At 46.4% G+C, this 18,774-nt stretch overlaps 1 protein-coding gene across 1 annotated transcript in view; it reads left to right on the top strand.

Moving 5' to 3' along the window:
- The first annotated feature begins 714 nt into the window (after positions 1-714).
- The window catches only part of TBX15 (T-box transcription factor 15), a 121,159-nt gene continuing 103,099 nt past the window's right edge, over positions 715-18,774 (top strand). Inside the window, exon 1 of the mRNA XM_040998681.1 lies at positions 715-1,031. Coding sequence (XP_040854615.1) covers positions 827-1,031 — 205 coding nt within the window. The 5' untranslated portion in view covers positions 715-826. The remainder of the gene's footprint in view (positions 1,032-18,774) is intronic.

Genomic DNA, 18,774 nt, shown 5'->3' with positions numbered 1-18,774 from the left:
TAAAATGACTGATGATTGTGAGCTTTTCCGTAGGGGCTACGGAACCCTGCCGATTTGGGAGGAAAAAGTGAAGATTAAGGATTTGTAGGAGTCTGTAATCGCACAGATAGGACCTCCAAAAGCCTTTCCTCCGTGCCCTATGCCAGTAACCCTAGGAGGATCGGGAAGCCAGGGGTTAAAGTGGGCCCTGGAGCATCCAGGGGACGACCCGCGCGGCCTTGGCCCGAGCCTCAGTCTCTCTCTCCGTCTCATTGGCTCGCACTCTCAGGGTTTCTCCAGTTCCCTCCTGGCCATTGGTTGGGGGCTGGCCCTTTCCGCCCCTCCGGCTTTTTCTTTCTCCCCCCTCCCTCTCCTTTACCCCACGGACAGGAGCGCACCGCCTGCCCCCTCTTCCTCGGAAAGGGAGGAATTTAGGGAAAAAAAAAAAGTTTCCCAGAAGTTTGGATCAGAGAAGGACGGGAAGACCGGGAGAGAAAGAGAGAGAGGGAGGAGAGAAAGGGAGAGGGAGGAGAGAGGGAGGGGGGGGAAGATGAAACTCATTCGGCACAGTTCGTGAACGCCTGCCCGGGTGGGTGGGAAGCAAGATTTGGGCGCTCATGCAGCGGTCGGGCGGCGCTCCGGGCGCTCGTGGCTAGCGGCTGGGGCAGCTGGGCGCGCCGGTCCGGTCGGACGGCGGAGGGCGGGGAAGGACGCAGGGGGGAGGGCGCTGAGGACCCGCGCAGCCAACACCTCTCCCGGGCCCGGCCCGGCGGGCGCTCGGAGAGGGAGGGCGCGGGCTGCTCCCTCAGTCGCGGGGGCAAGCGAGACCGGGGTGCGGGCGGCTAAAATGAGTGAAAGGAGAAGATCTGCAGTCGCCCTGAGCTCGCGAGCACATGCCTTCTCCGTTGAAGCCTTGATCGGCTCCAATAAAAAGCGAAAACTGCGAGACTGGGAGGAGAAGGGGCTGGACCTGTCCATGGAGGCGCTGAGCCCGGCGGGCCCACTCGGAGACACGGAGGACGCGGCTGCACACGGCCTGGAGCCGCACCCGGGTGAGTGCTTCGGCTCTTACGGCGGGAGGCGGACAGAGAAGGGGACGCCAAAGGGCCAGCCCTCGGGCGAGGAGGGAGGCCCAGCCGCTGCCCCGCTGACACAGGGTTCCTTTTCCTGTCGCAAATAATCGGGCCGAGCCTCCCTAACACGGGATCAATTTGGGGAGGGTGTCCCAACCGTTGTGTTTTCCTCCACCAGTCTCAACCCAGGAGGCCTGCTCGCTTACAGCCGTTTCTTTTCTTGGAGCAGAGCGCAGCGCTCCGGGATGGGCTGCAGGCCCCTGAGATTAGGAGGGGAATGCGGGTCGAAGCAGCAGCGGAAGCCGACAGGATCTGGGAATGGCTTCTCAGAGCCCCAGGAGCAGCGTTTTCCGGCTGCTTTCATAGTAGTGAGAAATGTCAGTTTTGTCTCGTTTTGCCATCAACCCGGGTTTTCATCCTTCTCGGATGGAACATACTTTGGTTTCTACTCTACTGGCGCTGCTGCAAACAGGAATGGGTACGAGGCTATTTATCCTTCGAGGTGTGTGTGTGTGCACGCGCAATACACGCGGGTTTCCGTTCTGTGCACCTTCGGTGCTTATAGTGTGCAAAGAGCACGTAGGAGGCAGGGTAGGTGTCCATATCTGTGTCTTAACAGACCCCTAGAAAGGAGAGGGGGAAGACAACCCTTTGTATTAAGTGCCAAGAGTTCAACTGTGCAAAACAGGCTGGGGAAACAGCTGTTGTCAGAAGAATCCTGTGCGCGCGTACCACACACAAGCACTCACGCGCGCGCGCGCGCGCGCACACACACACACACCGCTAGTAATTTGTTGTAGCGACTTCATAAACTGTGCGGCCGTGCACTTCCAAGACCATGCTGGAGGTGCTCCAGCTGCCCCAGCACGGATGGGCCGGTAGACCCGGGTCTTGGTGATGGACTGGCAAACCCCGGAGGCTGCGGCTGGCGCGGGAGTGGGAGCGGCCGGGAGCTAGGGGATCCCGGCCGGAAAGCTGGCCGACCCGAGAAGGGACAGCTGTCGCTTACATTTTCTCTTTAGGCAGTGACAGTTCAATTTCCATGCTCCCAAGGCTAATAATAACGCGATTAGTGGGTGACCTGCAGAGACGGGGTTTATAAATTCTTCGTGTTGTTGGGCCCGTTATGGAATTTGGGTTTAGTGCTGGGGAATTACTTTTATTAGTCGAAGAAAAGAAAATTAAAAGGAGATTTATTTCGTCCATTGAAGTGTTTCCCTGTCTTTGGATGCAGGGAGTGGGGCCAGTAGAGTAACAGGAAGGGGATGAGTGGGAGATCCACCATGACCCCTGCGTGGACAATGAGGAAAGGAACGCGTTCTAACGTGTGTTTCCCTTCGCAGGCCAGACCCTGCTAACTCAGGTAATTCATCTGTTGTCCAGGGCTCGGTAGCACCTTCACAGGGCTAGGGGGACTGGCTGCTCAGCTTCTGACAACTCACCGTGTGCCAGGGTCCAGGTTCTTTCACTTTCCCAGGGGTGGAAAAACAGGATTGAGTGATTTAACTGCGTGTGGCAGATGTTCTGACGCCAGAAACCCTTGTGCTTGGGGGTGCTCCCACATCGCTCCTAGCTTGCCTGATGTCCTCTGTTCAAAGTGCCACGGGTGGGGTCAGAGTCTCAGACGCCACTGTTCTTGGGATTCCAAAGTGAGGAGGGAAAGTGGAGATGATTGGGACAAAGAACTTCGGAGGGGCCTGAATTCCTGGAGCGGAATCCAGGGGTCCGGGTCCGCTAGCCCTCTTCTGCATTGGAGTGGGGGTGGTGGTGACCTACGGAGAGGGACTGACTTTATGTAATAGCTCAGTGGGCCGTTTCCATGACTATCATTTCAAAAAGAAAAAACTGGGCTTTTGGAATAAAGAAACTGAAGTATATGTGTGGGTGTGGGCGAGGGTGCAGCAGGAGGAAGAAGCAGGAAGCTGGCCACCTGGCCTAGCCTAGCCTAGCCTCCTGGAGGGCTGAGGTCATCTGCAAGTTGCAGCCTCCGCTAAGGCTCTGTTGGGAGTGGGACGCAGCGGTGTAAGAGGGGAAAAGCTCTTTGAAAAGGATAGGAACCCCGCCTTGGAGGAGGTGAAGATGGCGTCTTTGGACCCGCCTGAGAGCAGGAGATGCCGGCACAGGTTTTTTGTTTTTGTTTTGTTGTTTTATGTGTTCCATTCCTCTTCTAAAACCACGCCCTAACAAACACTCAGGACCACGTATGCAGATAGCTGCAGGGGAAATCTATGCAGGAGACCTTAGCCTGCGGGGCAGTGTCTCAGAGCCCTGGGCCTCTCAATTCCGTTTAAACCTTCTTGTGACTCTGGAGAGGTCGCTGCGGGGCTTGCCCGCCCAGGACCTATAAAAAGAAGAGAAAAACAACAAAAATATGAACAAAATTTGCTACCAGACTAAAGATCACAGACTCACACAGCCGCACAGGCGCGTCGTATTTCTTACAGAAACTATTGTTCTCACCATCTCCTTTCTCAGTCTGGTATTATTTCCAGAGCGCCCCATTCGAGACAGCCTTAAAATCCTGGGATCCTCAGACAACCCAAGCTTCCGATTTTAATATGTAACTTGTATTCAAAGACGCGACCTTTTGCTTTTTCACAGCCTGTTTTTCTTTCCGCACCTGGACAGAGTTGGCTTTAGTTGGCGCCGGAGCACCCGCAGCCTGGGGCGCCAACCTGCAGCGGCAGGGGACCAACCCGGCCTGCGCGCTGTAAGCACTCATTCCGTCAGAGGACACAGTATGTATTTCAAAATTTTCCACCGCGCCCAGTGGCCCGGAAAAACCCCAAGGCCGCTAGGCTTTAGAGAGGGGCCTGTGCACTACTCTCATTGCCATACCCGCGCAGGTTATTCGCTGTCTTTCGGAGGAGCCTGGAGGATTCCTCCTCTACAGGCCCGAAAGGGTCTCAAGACCCTCTCCCAGAAGAAGCCCGACTCCCGCTCCCGCTCGCCCCAGCCTCTCGCTCAGCAGCAACGGGGCAGACTTTCCAGCCGGAATCGCCCGGAACAGCTGCTCTGGCTTCGGTCTTGGAAGTGTATTTCAGGCGCCCGGCGGCGCCCTCTGCGCTCGGACCCTAGTCCTGGTTCCACCTGGCTTCCCTAGCTCTGGCTTTGGATTTTTTCCGCTAAAGGCCTCGACGCCGGGGTCTCCTGCTGGGCGAAATAATTCAAACCTTCTGCGAAGGGATTCCCCCTACCATAGTCTTCGGGCCTGGGCCTTGCAGGCAGCGCGGTCGTGGCCTGGGTGGGCACATAGGCACAGACGCAGGCAGGAACCCGCGGGCAGCTGGGCACTTTGTGTACACTTGCGCACGCATCGGAAGCTTGTATCCTCACCGCACGCGCGTCACACAACGCAACCCCTAGTGGAATAAGGCAGGAAGGGCCGAAGGACTTTCCTGCTCCCAAGATCAACCGGTCACAGGGATTAACTTGCTCGTTTAAGGATTGTTTGTTCAGAATAAAACTTCAATATTTTAATCCTGGCATTAATTCTTTACCCACCTTCCAAAACCCCAGCAGGGAAACAAGGTGACGCTTAAAGTCACGGATAAAAAGGGGATGAGTTTGGATTTAGTGTGGAGAGGGTATTTAGTGCGGAGCAGGCAGCAGCCAGGGACTCTGACAGGAGACCAGGTTTGCAGCATTCTGGGTTCTGCCTGAGTTAGGAACTTGGTTCCTGTGTACCGCGTGCGTCCCCCTTCGCCAGTACCGGCCTCCAGGGTGCCTGGCTCTGACGCCAGCCAACAGCCAAGTGTAGGGCTTTTGGATATTAAGAAAGGCTTTCGCCTCCCCATCAAAACCGTTTTCTGTGCAGGCCACTCGTTTGATAAGTGACCCGAGGGAGTGGGGAGGCGTGGAGGGACTGAATTCCTTGTCGGCGGGTGAGGATGATTGTTCACTGAACCCGACTTCCAGGCACTTTTCTCGCGCGCTGATCGGACTGTGCCTGGGAGCGCGGGCAGTTCGGGGTAAAACTCTGGCCCTGGAGCGATGACACAAGGGAAGCCTGTAGGAAAGGGAAAGTCGTTGTGCTCTCTCTATACCACCACCCTGAAGGGATAACAGCAAATTGCTCTGGAAGCCCGGCAGCCGAGGGAAACCATGTATTCGGATGCGCAGTGTTTGGGTTTCGTTGAGCAGGAAAGCAAAGTGGGCTGTGGATTGCGCTGGGGAAGGTCACTCACCCCTCCGGCTCCATCAGGCTTAAGGAGACCAACTCAGGGATAGCAAGTGGATGTATGAGGCAAAGGGTTCTCCCTTTGCTGGGGCGCCGCTCCGCAGCAGCCTCACAGGAGAACCTGGCCGGCGGAGAGGCTTCTCCTGAGCGCAGGAGCGCTCAGCCAAAGGCATTGCAATTCAGAATTTAGATCTTCCGTCCCACACCATTTTGGAGCTTTAAAAAAATTTTTTTTATAGTTGAAATTTCCGGAAAGAAAAGCTCACGGTGGTACTGCTGTTGGTGGTGGGGACCTCCCTGAAGAAAAAGAGAATGAAATGCTTGAAACTGAAACTCTATATTTCAATGATTCGCGTTTGACACAGATCTGTTGTTTTCCTGACAACCGAGCCCCTTCAATCAATTTCTTCAAACACAAATGTGGTGAAATGTATCTTCAATTAGTAATAGAACATGTTAGGAAAGGACGAAGAATGACTTGAACCGCCTAAGCTGCGGGCGGGGTCTGTGTCTCCCGTTGATCTGTGTATTTTCCTGTGCCTGTGTGGACCTGAGTTCAGGAAAGCAAGTTCCTCATCATTAGTCCTTCGTATTGGGCCCCAAGGAAGGGGACACTTATGTGTTGGCTCACAAGTCCTAAAGTTTGTGTCTATCCAAGCCTTTTCTAGAGACTTCATTGTTGCATTCAAGAGTGAAGTGCTACACATGCGCCCGCAGGTGTTCTATTGCCATACATTCGGAAATAAATGAATAAGATGAGAGGAGTTTTTGCAGATTCCAATTAGGGTCTCTGGTAGAATTTTTTGTTTGTTTGTTTGTTTCTCATACTTGAAAAATAACAACTATTTAAGATTATAAATTCCTTTTCAGGATGACTGTAAAAAAAATTTTTTTTGAGAGTGAACTATGCACATTCCACAGGAATAAAAAGAAGGCAGATTGGCATGCATACCACTTCCCTTGCTGCCTTCTGGAAACACAGAACTCCATCTGATAATGTCTCTGGAAGTGTAGTTGGATACTACTTTCTACTCCGAGAAGTCATTCGATGGGGAGACGACTTAAGTGGTTTTCTTATCTGAGGTTTATGTTTTGACCTTTTGGGATTCTTTTCACAAAAGGGGCAAAAAGGGAACTGGTAGGGTGTGGAATCTCTCTCACTTCTCCTTCATCCCTGTGGGTTACTTTTCTTTGCCTTTTCTGGTTTCTAATAAGCCTAGAATTTTATATGTGCATTATTGAGATACTTATGGGTTTGCACTGGGAGCAGCAATTAGCAAATTTATAAATCAGGGTTTGTTTACACTTCTTTGGGGGTAGGGGAAGGATAATCATTAGTTAATTTAGTTAATTAATTAATTTCAAGGCCCTTGCTCGAAATGTCAGGGGTGGAAAGTGAGACTTGTAGGGGGGACCTGCTGTGAAATGGAAAGGGGTGGGAAACCCAAGGAACTAGAGAGGACCAATCAACATTTCTTCAGCACCATTAAGGGCTTCATTCTGAGGCAGGATCTTTTGCAGTGGAACAGAAATGAGAATGGGCTCCGCAATCATTACTTTTTATCCTAAACTTTTAATATATTAGCCAGCATCCAGCGTTGTCCTCTACAGATAAATGTCTGAATAAGCTTGTAAAAAAGTATATGCCTTTATAAACACATTTGTGTATGTGCACATTGTTACACCATGAGAAGGCTGTTTCCTCATCAAAATACCAACTCTGAATGGGGCATAGAGGATATTTCAGAGACAAACAAACAAACAAAAAACCAAAAAAACAACCCAAACAGAAAATCCCAAAAAACCTTTGTTTTTGTAGATAGTTTGCCAAATTGGGAACATCTAGAATTGAAGAAGCCAAATATTTGGCGCCGCTCAGTGCCCTCTGAAAGTCACAGAGAATCTCAGATTAGAAGCTTATAGACACCTGGGTGACTCTAACCTTTCATTTAACTTTGACCAAGATCTAGAACAGTTCAGTAGATGAAACTGTCTTGGTGCTGCCTAACAGAGGAAAGCTTTCTAATTAAATTTCACATTTCAGTTAGTTAATAAGGACATCTTCTTTGGTGCCAAGAACAGTGCCTTTTATTTTGGAGAATAATTTCATATGCTTCTATGCCTAAAGTCAGTGAAATAACCAAGAGCAGTCTGGAAAATATTCAGGGTTCATACAAATAATGAATCATCATCACGTTTTTGGGAAAATAAAGAACATAGCAAATACACGTGAAAACATCCCTTTATTTCTCCTGCTCTATTTTCTACTATAGCAGCCTTCTTCCAAAAACTGCTGAAAGGGCTCAGCCTCTTTTCATTCCAGGTTTCCAGGAACTTCTTGAAGTTCCTGCTTAGGACTGATTCTAAAATGCCATCACATACTCGAGAGGATTAAAAAGGCAGAACTTCAACAAACCGACGCGGGAATCAATAGTGCTGCTGCCTTGGACGGGCTCAACAGAGTCCTTGGCTCACACTGAGCCTTGTGCTGTGGAAGCCTGGGTGGTTCTCCACTGGGCGAACCTATTTTTCTTAGCCCGGTGAGGGCCACTTGGTCCTGACCTCTCTCAGCCTGGAACATTCAAGCCCCAGACCCCAGAAAAGAAGTTAATCCCAGAAAAGAAGCCTCTCCTCTCCCGATCTCCTTCACATTGAAAACGTACATCTTCATCTCTTTCTCTAAAAATTTCAGATGAGTTTTTCAGACTGGTACGGCATCTTGTCCCGGGACAATGGGTCAGTCGTTCTGATCTTGGCCGTGGCCGTGGCTGCTGTCCCTCGGCCCCAAGGCCCGCGATCGCCCGCGCCGCGAGGCAGGGAGCGCGGCGTGGCCAGGCGCGGCCCGGCTGCGCGGCCTCAGCTGCCGGTTCTCCAGCTTCGGTCTGCCTCGGGCCGCGGGGCTGCGTGCGCTCCGGGCTGCAAAGGAGTCTCAATCTCCGCAGTCATCAGGGGGCTGCTCGGTGCCTTTCTTAACTCTAATTACATCCTGGAGAAGTGAGGGGACCTTAGGAACAACCGGGAAGGCTTTAGTAAAGCCATTCCTCTCCAAAAATATCAGGGAGGAATAAACACACACACACACACACACACACACACACACACACACACACACACGAAAACCAAAAAACGGAACCCAAGGATCTTACACCTCGAGCCCTGAGGGGAGTTTGTGAGGGGAGTTTGAGTTTTTGCTTTCATCAGGCTGAACAAATTTCCGAGGAATCAAACTGACTTCAAACATTGGCAATTAGAAACCAGGAATCCCTCGGCCAGAAGAACTTTTAGTGCCTAACCATTTCCAAATGGGTAATTCTAGGGTCAATGAATATCCCAGTCCGTATGTTGAAAAGTAAAGTCCCATCGATTGGAGACACCGAGGGTCCCTGTGCGTCCATGTGGGGTGCCTTAGCTGCCCTAAGCTCCACCCGAGAACTGCCCACCACTGAGACACTGGGCCAGCAAACTTTTGTCTTTTCCCCCCCACCCGATATTCCAGGGGATTAGAAACAAAATGAAGGAGTTAGTCTCTTCAGAGAAGAGAAACTTTCTAACTTTACAATGCATTTACCCTGAGGAGCGAATTCTGTAGGCTTGAATTCTGTAGAGCTTAGAGTTAGCGAGCTAGGAGGGGAATACCTTACTATGCCTCAGTCTCCAGAGGACCCAGAAGTGTAAGCTGAGGGGTCCGTGCCTTGGCCCTTACACTTGCATTCTTGCTTCTGGAAAGAAGGGAGTGTCCATCATCTGTGCCAAAAAGAGATTGTGAACACAGTAGTGCTGTCTTTGGGCTTAACAAAGTTTCCTCAAATCACACGCATGTCATTTGATTTGTTGTTGTTCTTTGGATAGTAAAATCCAAGAGGTGCTGTACTATGCAGGACATAGAGAAGAGAGATTTGGGTAGAAAACGAAAGGTATAATAAATACGACTTTCAGAGCGTTACTGAATTGCGAAACCTTTCAGTAGCCTTAATTGCTACTGTAGGTCTTTGTGAAACTTCACTGTGTCACAAGGTTTTTCAAATAGACCCTTGTGCTCTGTGTTATATATATGTGTTATGGTAAAGAGAGAGCTGTATTGACTTAATAAGGACATCCAGGTTCTTGAGCTAGCTTTGACATTAATGGTTGAGTCAGGAATGTTCGATTTCTAGATGGACATTGGCAATGTTGAAAAAAAAAAAAACCATGTAAGGTTGTTTACATCGACAGATGAGGCTAAGGATGTTCTTGGTGTGTGACACAATCTTGATGTTCCACTGAAACCTGAATCTTCTTTCGCTATCAAATCAAGTAATCCCAATAATTTTCATTTTGTTGTGAAAAAGGTTAACATTTTCTTTTGATTGACTTGGGCTGTAACTTGACCCATCATTTACTTTGTTAGAACCAGGGACCATTTAGGTTATCGTGGTGGAAAGTAACGGTGATAGCAACGGAAGACAAAAAAAAAAAAAAAAATTGTGGAGGCTAGAATTAAAAGCTTCAATGAAGCTCTTGAAAAAGTTTTATATTAATATGGCATGTTCAGAAGTCCTGTATCATTGACCCCCAGTCCCTTGCACTTGAGTCAACTTAGTATTGTTTGTGTGAGTGCTGTTTAAAGGCTATTAGTGAATTTAAAAAGAAATGTTAGATTGTTTTTAATGCTTTGGACATTGTGCCATTCTCAGAAATCACCAGTAAAACTGGGTATTTAAGAAATGATGATTGATGAAAAAAAACTTCATTACTGATGAGTTGAATTGGAGCCTCTTCACCCCCCACAAAGCCATTGCCCCCATAACTGGTTGAGCCTGGTGGAAAGCGCTAGTAACTGTTTTCCATGTCTAGTCTGCTAAGCCGAGATCTTGATCTGGCAGAGATGTGAGAATGCTAAAAGGATGACTTAGTAACAGGCAAAACGCTTGTCAACAAGCTAGATCAGAAGACAGCTTAGTGTTCAAGACCTCTATTCATAGCTCCTGAACTTGAGGGCAGGGTCAGAAGCAAAGCTGGGCCCAGTAAGCACCTTGGAGGGGTTCTCAGGTTTCTGATTTGTGAGGTTTTATCCCCATAGAGGCTTATAGAGCTGGGTCCAAACCCCACCAACTACTCCCATCTTCACGTGGCACCCCTGGCCCTGCTGCCCCCATGTAGACTTCTGCAATCACGGAGTGCGCGGACTTACCAGCTGTCCTCTCCCATTCCTACCCTTAAACTGCTGTAGATCAGGAACTTGTCTTCACTGTTTTATCGTGAATGGCTGCCACATATGAAGCTCTTACCAAATAACAGAAATAGAGGGACATTTTTCTGTTTGGGGGGGGGAAAGGGAATTAGAGGATAAGTTAATTTTGGTTCAAGACATATTTAGAATGCTTTTATAATATGCATTTCCGTGAACTTTTAAAGTTCGTATGTATGGATTTCAAAATTATTTACCCAAATAACATTATGTTTTACTTCATTTTTTCTCTCAGATGTCTGAAAGTACTCTCATGTGTGTCTATGTGTACGTAGAGATTTTATATATGTATGTATCTCTCTTAGCACAGTGGCTGGCACACACTCCCTGTTCAATAAATGCTGCTATTTGTTATTGTCCTGACTATGCTGTCACTATTCATATTTTGTTGTCATTATTGTTAAGCAAGAGCCCTTTAAAATGATCATGGAAAATTGAGTTAGAAGGTAGATTTATTCCGATGCAAAAAAATCCACGTATGTGGTGAGTTTTCAAAGCATTCATGGAAAATGCATGTTATGGTAAAACTATGCTTGGATTTCAAGATGACTTGCACTAAAGTAAATTTACCTTTAACCTCATTTCCATAATCTTTTGAAAAGATGCACGTAAGGGACCCGATGCGGTGGCCTAGTGGCTAAAAGTCCTTGCCTTGAACGTGCCGGGATCCCATATGGGTTTCAGTTCTAATCCCAGTAACCTCGCTTCCCATCCAGTTCCATGTGGATGCTGTGGCCTGGAAAAGCAGTCAAGGATGACCCAAAGCCTTGGGACCCTGCACCTGTGTGGGAGACCTGGAAGAACTCCTTGATCCTGGCTTTGGATTGCACCGACTGTTGCGGTCACTTGGGGAGCGAAACATTGGATGAAAGATATTTCTCTCTCTTCTCCTCCTCTTTCTATATATCTGACTTTGCAATAAAAACAAATCTTAAAAAAAGAAAAGACATACTTATGATTTACTGTTATTATCTTAATAACATTTCTATTTGTTTCAATGAAAGAATGAATTATGTGGTATAGTGGTTGAAAATCTCAGATTCTTAGATTTCCTTTGTCTGAGTCCTGGTCCTCTCAGTTGCTAGTTGCCTGATCTTGGGCCAATTAAAGTGAATCTTTCTTGGGCCTGGAGCAGTAGCCTAGGGGCTACAATCCTCACCTTGCACATGCTGGGATCCCATATGGGAGCCAGTTCATGTCCTGGCAGCCCCACTTCCTATCCAGCTCCTGCTTGTGACCTGGGAAAGCAGTCGAAAATGGCTCAAGGCACTGGAACCCTGCACCTGTGTGGGAGACTGGGAATAAGTTCCTGGCTCCTGGATTTGGATCAGCTCAGCTCCAACCACTGCAGTCACTTAGGGAGTGAATTAATGGGTGGAAGAGCTTCTTCTCTTCTCCTGTCTGTATACTGAGTTCCCAATAAAAAAACATCTTGAAAAAAAAGTGAATCTCAACTCTGGCTTTTTTTTAATCTGTGAAATAGGAAGAACAATAACTATATTTATCAGAATGTTGTCCTGAGGATTAAATGTGTATGTATAGGAACAAAGAATTTAGCACAGCGCCCAGTATTCCTATCAATGGAGTTGGTAGTGATTATTTATCCTAATGATCAACGTGGATAAGCAATTGATTTAATTTGTAAGCTATAGCAGACATCAACCTTCCCTTCTACCCCCAATTTTTTTTCTTAAAATGAACTATTTGGGACTTGGCGTGGAATCCTTACTTAGGAAATTTGAGTCCACAGGGCCAGTAAAGTAAAAAAGAACTTGGAGAACTATCACTATTCATGGTTCCACTGAGGCAAAAAGGCAGCAAGTGAGTGAGCCTGTGAGGGAGGTGGGTGTTCCAGGGTAGTGGTCTGCTGGCTGGGATGGTAAGGTGAGGGGTGTGCAGGAGGCACCACTGGGCAGGCTCCTTTTGGAACTCCTGCTTGTGGAAGACAAAGGGGCCTTTTTGGATGGAGGGAAGTGGACCCACACCAGCATGTTTACCTCTGGTTCCTTTCTGATACGACCCCCTCCCAGGGAGCTCAGAAGTCTCTCAGAGGTCCTGCTTTATCCTATAGGCTGATAGACTGCCTCATTCTTTAAAAAGCTAGATTCTGATGAACCACCAGCCAGGATTCTGGGCAAAATAAGCTAATTATTTTGAGGCTGCAGTAAAGGATGAATAGGTATTGCTTAGTTAAGTTAAAATCAAGTAAAAAGTAAAGGAAAATATATACCTAAGCTAAATGTCAGGGAAGAAGATCTGCAAAGTATTCTTTAAATGAAACCACACTGATGGTTTTAGCAAATTCTCCTGTTTCAACTGCTTAACAGGCCTGAAAGGGAGTTTGTTTCCCCCATTTTACAGATGAGAAAGTTGAGGCCCAACAGATGAAATTACTTACCTCTTGTCACACATGTCTAGTCCATTTAAGGCAGGAATGGGGAGTTTTTTGTCCTGCCAAGGCCCATGTGGATATTTGTAACATTTGAGGTTCATACAGAATCATTAGCTAAATGTTAGCCTGCCTATAGCTTTATTGAATTTTGATCCCTAAATTCAGTTGCTTTGTTAGGGCCAGATGGAATGATTTTTGTGGGCTGTGGGCCAGATGTTCTTGACTCTGATTTAAGGGATCTAGCTAGAATTTAAATCCAATCGGGCATGAGCCCAGAATCGATATGCTTAACCACTAAGCTACCTTGCTATGGGTGATCCATCCTTCTTTCCTTCCATGCTTCTTTCCTTCCATGCTTCTTTCCTTCCTTCTTTCCTCCCTCCCTCCCTCCCTCCCTTCCTTCCTTCCTTCCTTCCTTCCTTCCTTCCTTCCTTCCTTCCTTCCTTCCTTCCTTCCCAAATGACCTCAATGGTCAGAGCTGGACTGATCTGAAGTCAAGCGCCAGGAGCTGCTTCTGGGTTTCCCAAGTGAATGTGGGGGCCTAAGTTCTTGGGCCATCTTCTTGCTGTTTTCCTAGACACATTAACTGGGAACTGAAACGGAAGTGCATCAGCCATATGGAATTTTGGTGTTGTAGGTGGTGGCTTTACCCTCTAAGCCACAATGCCAGCCCTGCTATGGGTGATTTTTAAAGTGTTCTAGGGAAAGGGTTGGGCTTGTATAGATTGAAATTTCATACTTGTCACCCATATTGTCTCCCAAAAGGAATTGTTAATCATGAATGAATGAGAGCTTATTTATTATTTCTGAGTCAATACCTTCCTTTCTTGTCAGTGTTAGTCTCATCAGTCCTTAGGCAAATCTCTGTACCTGCTAGTGGAGGCCTTTATGTGACAGCAATAGACAGTAGAATTTCACTTAAAAAATCATTTATTTTTACTGGAAAGTCAGATATACAGATACAGAGAGGAGGAGAGACAAAGAGGAAGATTTTCTGTCTGCTGATTAACTCCCCAAGTGTCTGCAACGGCCAGAGCTGAGCCAATCTGAAGCCACGAGCTGGGAGCTTATTCACAATCTCCCACGTGGGTACAGGATCCCAAGGCTTTGGGCCATTTTCGACTGCTTTCCCAGGCCACAAGCAGGGAGTTGGATGGTAAGTGGGGCTGCCAGGACATGAACTGGCTCCCATATGGGATCCCAGCATGTGCAAGGTGAGGATTGTAGCCCCTAGGCTACCACGCCGGGTCTGATAGTAGGGTTTCTAAGGAATAATCTTGGAATGGGACACTTGAGCCTTTTCAAGGCAACTTGCTTTATTTATTCACTATTTATTTATTTATTTATTTATTTATTACTTTTATGGCCAGAAGCATCATGGCTGCACATTGTATTTGGTCTAAAACATCCATGTCTTAAATCTCTTCATATAGTGAATTTGGAGAGAGACTTTTAAGGGCTCTGTTTTACTCATTCCCTTCTCCATTCACAACAGGATGGATGGAATCTCATTGGTAATTGATTCAAAATGGAACAGCTTAGAGACGTATCAGTTGCAGTGACGGGCAATTCGTGCATTTCTTAGTACTGTTGATTTTTTTTTTTTCAAACTCAGCAATCACAGCTGAAATCCCTTTGCCATGGATTGAATTTACAAAGGAAGAGATTCTGATTTCCACAGTGGCTTCTTTTTAATGCCCGAGGATTAGGAAACTGCCTTGAGGACCCACGGCAAGCACACCGGCTCTCAGAGTCGTGGCTTTAACTTTAACCTCTGAGTGACTGCTCTGATTCTTGTATTTCGTAACAGCTCTATTTAGAGCAGCCTTGTTGGGTGTGGGATCAGTTATTTGTAGAAATTTCTCATCCAGTTAAGCACTTGCCCTCTGTGCTCTATTACTTTCCTAAGGCTGTAAGTTGATGAGACACCAGCAGTGAATTTCAGAGGACTTGACAGAGGGTTTCAGTTTTTTTTTTTTTTTTAGGGCCCACCTGTTCACTGTCTCTCCATCACTTTTCCTTCCACTCCAAGTAATCTTGTCTTAGAAAATCTGATGTCTTCAAGAGGGATTTGGAGAAAATCTATTGTTCCTCCTGCCCCACTTGGTTTTGTGTGTGCACTTTGAGCATGAATGTATTTCTTGGATGTTTAATTGCACAGTCTGTCATAGTCCTGATTGCTTCATCCAATGATAGATAAGTGGCTTTTGGAAGCTAAAAAGAGAATGATATAAAGTCCATCTCTGTTCTGAAGCTTTCTCTTGTTGCCAGCCCCACTCTGTGCAGGCAACTGATTGATGGGATTTGATGCGCTGTTGCAGCAGCAGAAGCATTTGAGTCTCTGGGTCCGTTTCCTTTCCTAACCGACCCATATGGAGCCAAACTCTTGAAAAATAGAATGTGGCAGGGGGCGAGTTGCATGCTGCAATCTTGGGTGATTTGCAGGATCTCATCCGTAAGCTCTGTCCAATTAGATGTGTAGATGCTGCAAGATACACGACCAGCCAGACACCTGGAAGTTTGCCTCTCCTCCAGTGGTCAGGGCACTGACTGCATGACTGGCATCAATCCTGGGAATGTCAGTACCCATCTTGTGCAACTATGCATTAAACAGATTAGACTGTGACATCACAGAGATTTAAGGCATCTCTGTGATATTCTGACTTGGGTGGTGGGTACTGCCTCAGATAGGACACAGGCATTTGGCGGTTGTAAGGGTGAGAAAATAGTAAGCAAAGTTTTAATTAGCAAGTATGTGTGTGTATGGACAGTGGGGGGTGCTGGGGGATGTTATGGAGAGCTGGGTGTAACGGTTCCTCAGCCTGTGTGGGTGAATTGGTTCCGGATGTTAACATTTTTTCCTTGGGGCTTGACTACATTCTTCTTTTTCTCTGCCTGTTTTTCTGCCCAAATTGTTAGGCTTCCACAGCTGCGTGGCTCATTGCTGGTGAATATTGAAAATGCAAAAGCCTTTTATTACAAATGTAATTTTGGAGCATATGGGTAGGTATAGATTTTTGAGAGGTTTTCACACAGCATCTTTCTTTTTCTTTTTTCTTTCTTTCTGTTTCTTTTTTAAATTTTGAGGGCTTTTTTTTTTTTTTTTTTTTGGTTCTTGGCAGCTGAGTAATAACCCTGGAGTGTATTAGATGGCCTCTTTTGGGAAATGAGTATGAAATGTTATGGAAAGCAGACCACCCCTCATATGTTAGAAGAAGCTGCTTGGTGTGGGAAACAAATACAGTATGCTAAGACCAACGAAGCAGCATAGCACAGTAGAGAGGAGGGTGGCTTCACACACTTTTGTCTTTGTGCTCTTGGAAAAGTGACTTAGCCACTCTGTGCCACAGTTGTGTACAAGCAAAACACGAGTAGTACTACTACAGAACAACTACAGTTCTGCTACAGAACTGTTGTGAGCGTTGTGAGGTAACACATATTAAATGTTTGGCACAGTGCCTAATATCAGCATTGGTCTACCTTGCTTATAATTATCCTTTTGATTAGAGTCTGATGTGGGGTCTACCAGGTTAAGTCAGTGCTTGAAAAATCAGCATCCCCTTTTGGAGTGCTGGTTTGAGTCCTGGATGTTCTGTTTCTAATCCAACTTCCTGAGCGTGTGCCTGAGAACGTGAATGACGACCCCTGACACTCACATGGGAAACCTGGATGGAACTACTGGATCTTGGCTTCAACCTGTTCCAGAGTTGCCTGTCCTAGTTGGGGGGGGGGGGACAGTGGTTGGGAGAACTCTCTCTCTTTGTCTATCCCCTTTCTCTTCATTGCTCATCTTTTCCAAAGAAACAAGTAACTAACTGAGAAAACTCAGAATCTCTTCAGTGTTTTTTTTTTTTAATTTATGAGAAACTAGCTGAAGAAAATTAGGCACAAGTTCTTACCAAACTCTCCTGCTTGCCTTATTGTTGTTGCTGTCTTGTTCATTGTACAACCAGGCACACTTCTTTTTGTCCGTCATATCTTGATCCTGATTGCTTCTGTCTGGAGTATTTTCTCCTAAGATTCTTTCTAAAGAAGCTTCTCCTACTTTTAAAACACGTCCTAAGCATACACTATAACAGTAATTTTCCAAGTGGAGAAGACAATTAGCTATTAATATTAATTGACATGATGACCTGAAACTCAAAGATGTAGGTAAGATTCTGCAAATGCAGGTATCTTCTTGCTACTGTCATCCTAAAGCTCCTTTGTTAAGAGGAAGTATTCATTGAGTCATGCCACTAGATCATTTCTTTTTTTATTTCAAAAATTATTTTATTTATTTGAAAGGCAGAGTTACAGAGAAATAGAGGTAGAGATATAGAGAGAAGGATCCTCATTTACTAGGGTTCATTCCTCAAACGCTTCAACAACCAGAGCTGGACTGCTCTGAAGCCAGGAGCTTTTTCTGAGTTTTCTGGATGGGTAGAGGGACTTAAGCACTTGAACTATTTTCTGCTGCTTTGCTAGACCATTAATAGGTATGTGGATTGGAATTGGAGCAGCTGGGATTCGAACCAGCACCCATATGGGATGTCCATGCCACAAATGGTGGCTTATGCTCTATACCATAGTGCCAGCCCCATGGACCATTTGTGAGCAAGGCTCCTGTACTGCTTGTTGAATGCCTTCAGGTTTCACACGATCTGTTAGTGTGTAGCTGATCAGTGCATTGTGCTCATTGGACTCTACTGGATTGACATTAGTCTTTAGACTCAAGGGTGATTTATAGCTGTGCCTAAGGAGACTATGGTTATCTCTCATTACATGTGCTTGTGTTAATATATTTGCACACCCATGCAATGCTTCCTGTGAATCTTCTCTACATTTTGCTTATTAAGGCTCATTCTGGTTTTACAACCATTTATTTACTTGTTTTTAAAAAGGATTTATTTTGGGGTCTAGCATGGTAGCCTAGTGGCTAAAGTCCTCGCCTTGCATACACTGAGATCCGAGACCCCATATGGATGCCAGTTCTAATCCTGGCTGCTCCACTTCCCATCCAGCTCCCTGCTTGTGGCCTGGAAAGCAGTAGAAGATGGCCCAAAGCCTTGGGATCATGTACCCCAGGAGCTCCCGGCTCCTGGCTTCAGATGGGCTTAGCTCTGACTATTATAGCTATTTGGGGAAAGAACCGGAGGATGGAAGACTTTCTATTTCTTCTACTTTCTGTAAAAATCTGCCTTTTCAATAAAAATAAGTAAAATCTTCCAAAAAAAAAAAAAGATTTATTTACGGGTGGGAGAGGGAGGAGAGAAAGAGAACTCCTTTATCTGCAGTTGCCCACAATGGTCAGGGCTGTGCTAAGGCAAAGCAGAGAGCAGGGAGCTCAAGTCTCCCACATGGGCAGTGGGGACCTGACTCCCTGAGCCATCATCATTACTTTCAGTGGTTGCATTGATAGGAAGCTGAAATTGGGAGCTGGAGTCAGCCATCAAACCTAGGTACTGTGATGTGAAAATTAGGTATCTTAACCTTGTGTTAGCTATTAGTCTAAATGCCTGACCCCTTTCTCCATTTTAGCATTGGTTATATAAGAAGGGATAAATCAGATATCTATAAAAATTAGTGTTTACCTTTTGTGTAACACATTTTGCCTTGAATTACAACCTTTTGAAGAACAGACTTATTTTACAAGTCCTGGCCAGACTGAAAAACTCTAGAGAATGTTGCGTCTTACTCATCTTCAAATCTTCTTTAGCACTCAGTGAATGTTTGCAAAAGTGAATCAGTTGTGGTCAAACCTGAGTGATGAGTTTTGTAACCACAAGCTGACACTTTATAGATGGCTTTGCTTGAAGTTGATTCTGGGTGCATGAGGTATCTGCCATTACCTCTATATGTGACCTTCCATTTGTTCACCTATCTCTACATTCCAGAGTCTTCATCTGCAATGCAACTGTGACCACTGGATTCAAGTAAGAAA

The sequence above is a fragment of the Ochotona curzoniae genome, unplaced genomic scaffold (assembly GCF_017591425.1).
Source record: "Ochotona curzoniae isolate NIBS_2020 unplaced genomic scaffold, NIBS_Ocur_1.0 scaffold_1037, whole genome shotgun sequence".
Taxonomy (NCBI): domain Eukaryota; kingdom Metazoa; phylum Chordata; class Mammalia; order Lagomorpha; family Ochotonidae; genus Ochotona; species Ochotona curzoniae.
The sequence above is the reverse complement of the archived record's forward strand: the minus strand, read 5'-3'. Positions and strand labels throughout refer to the sequence as shown.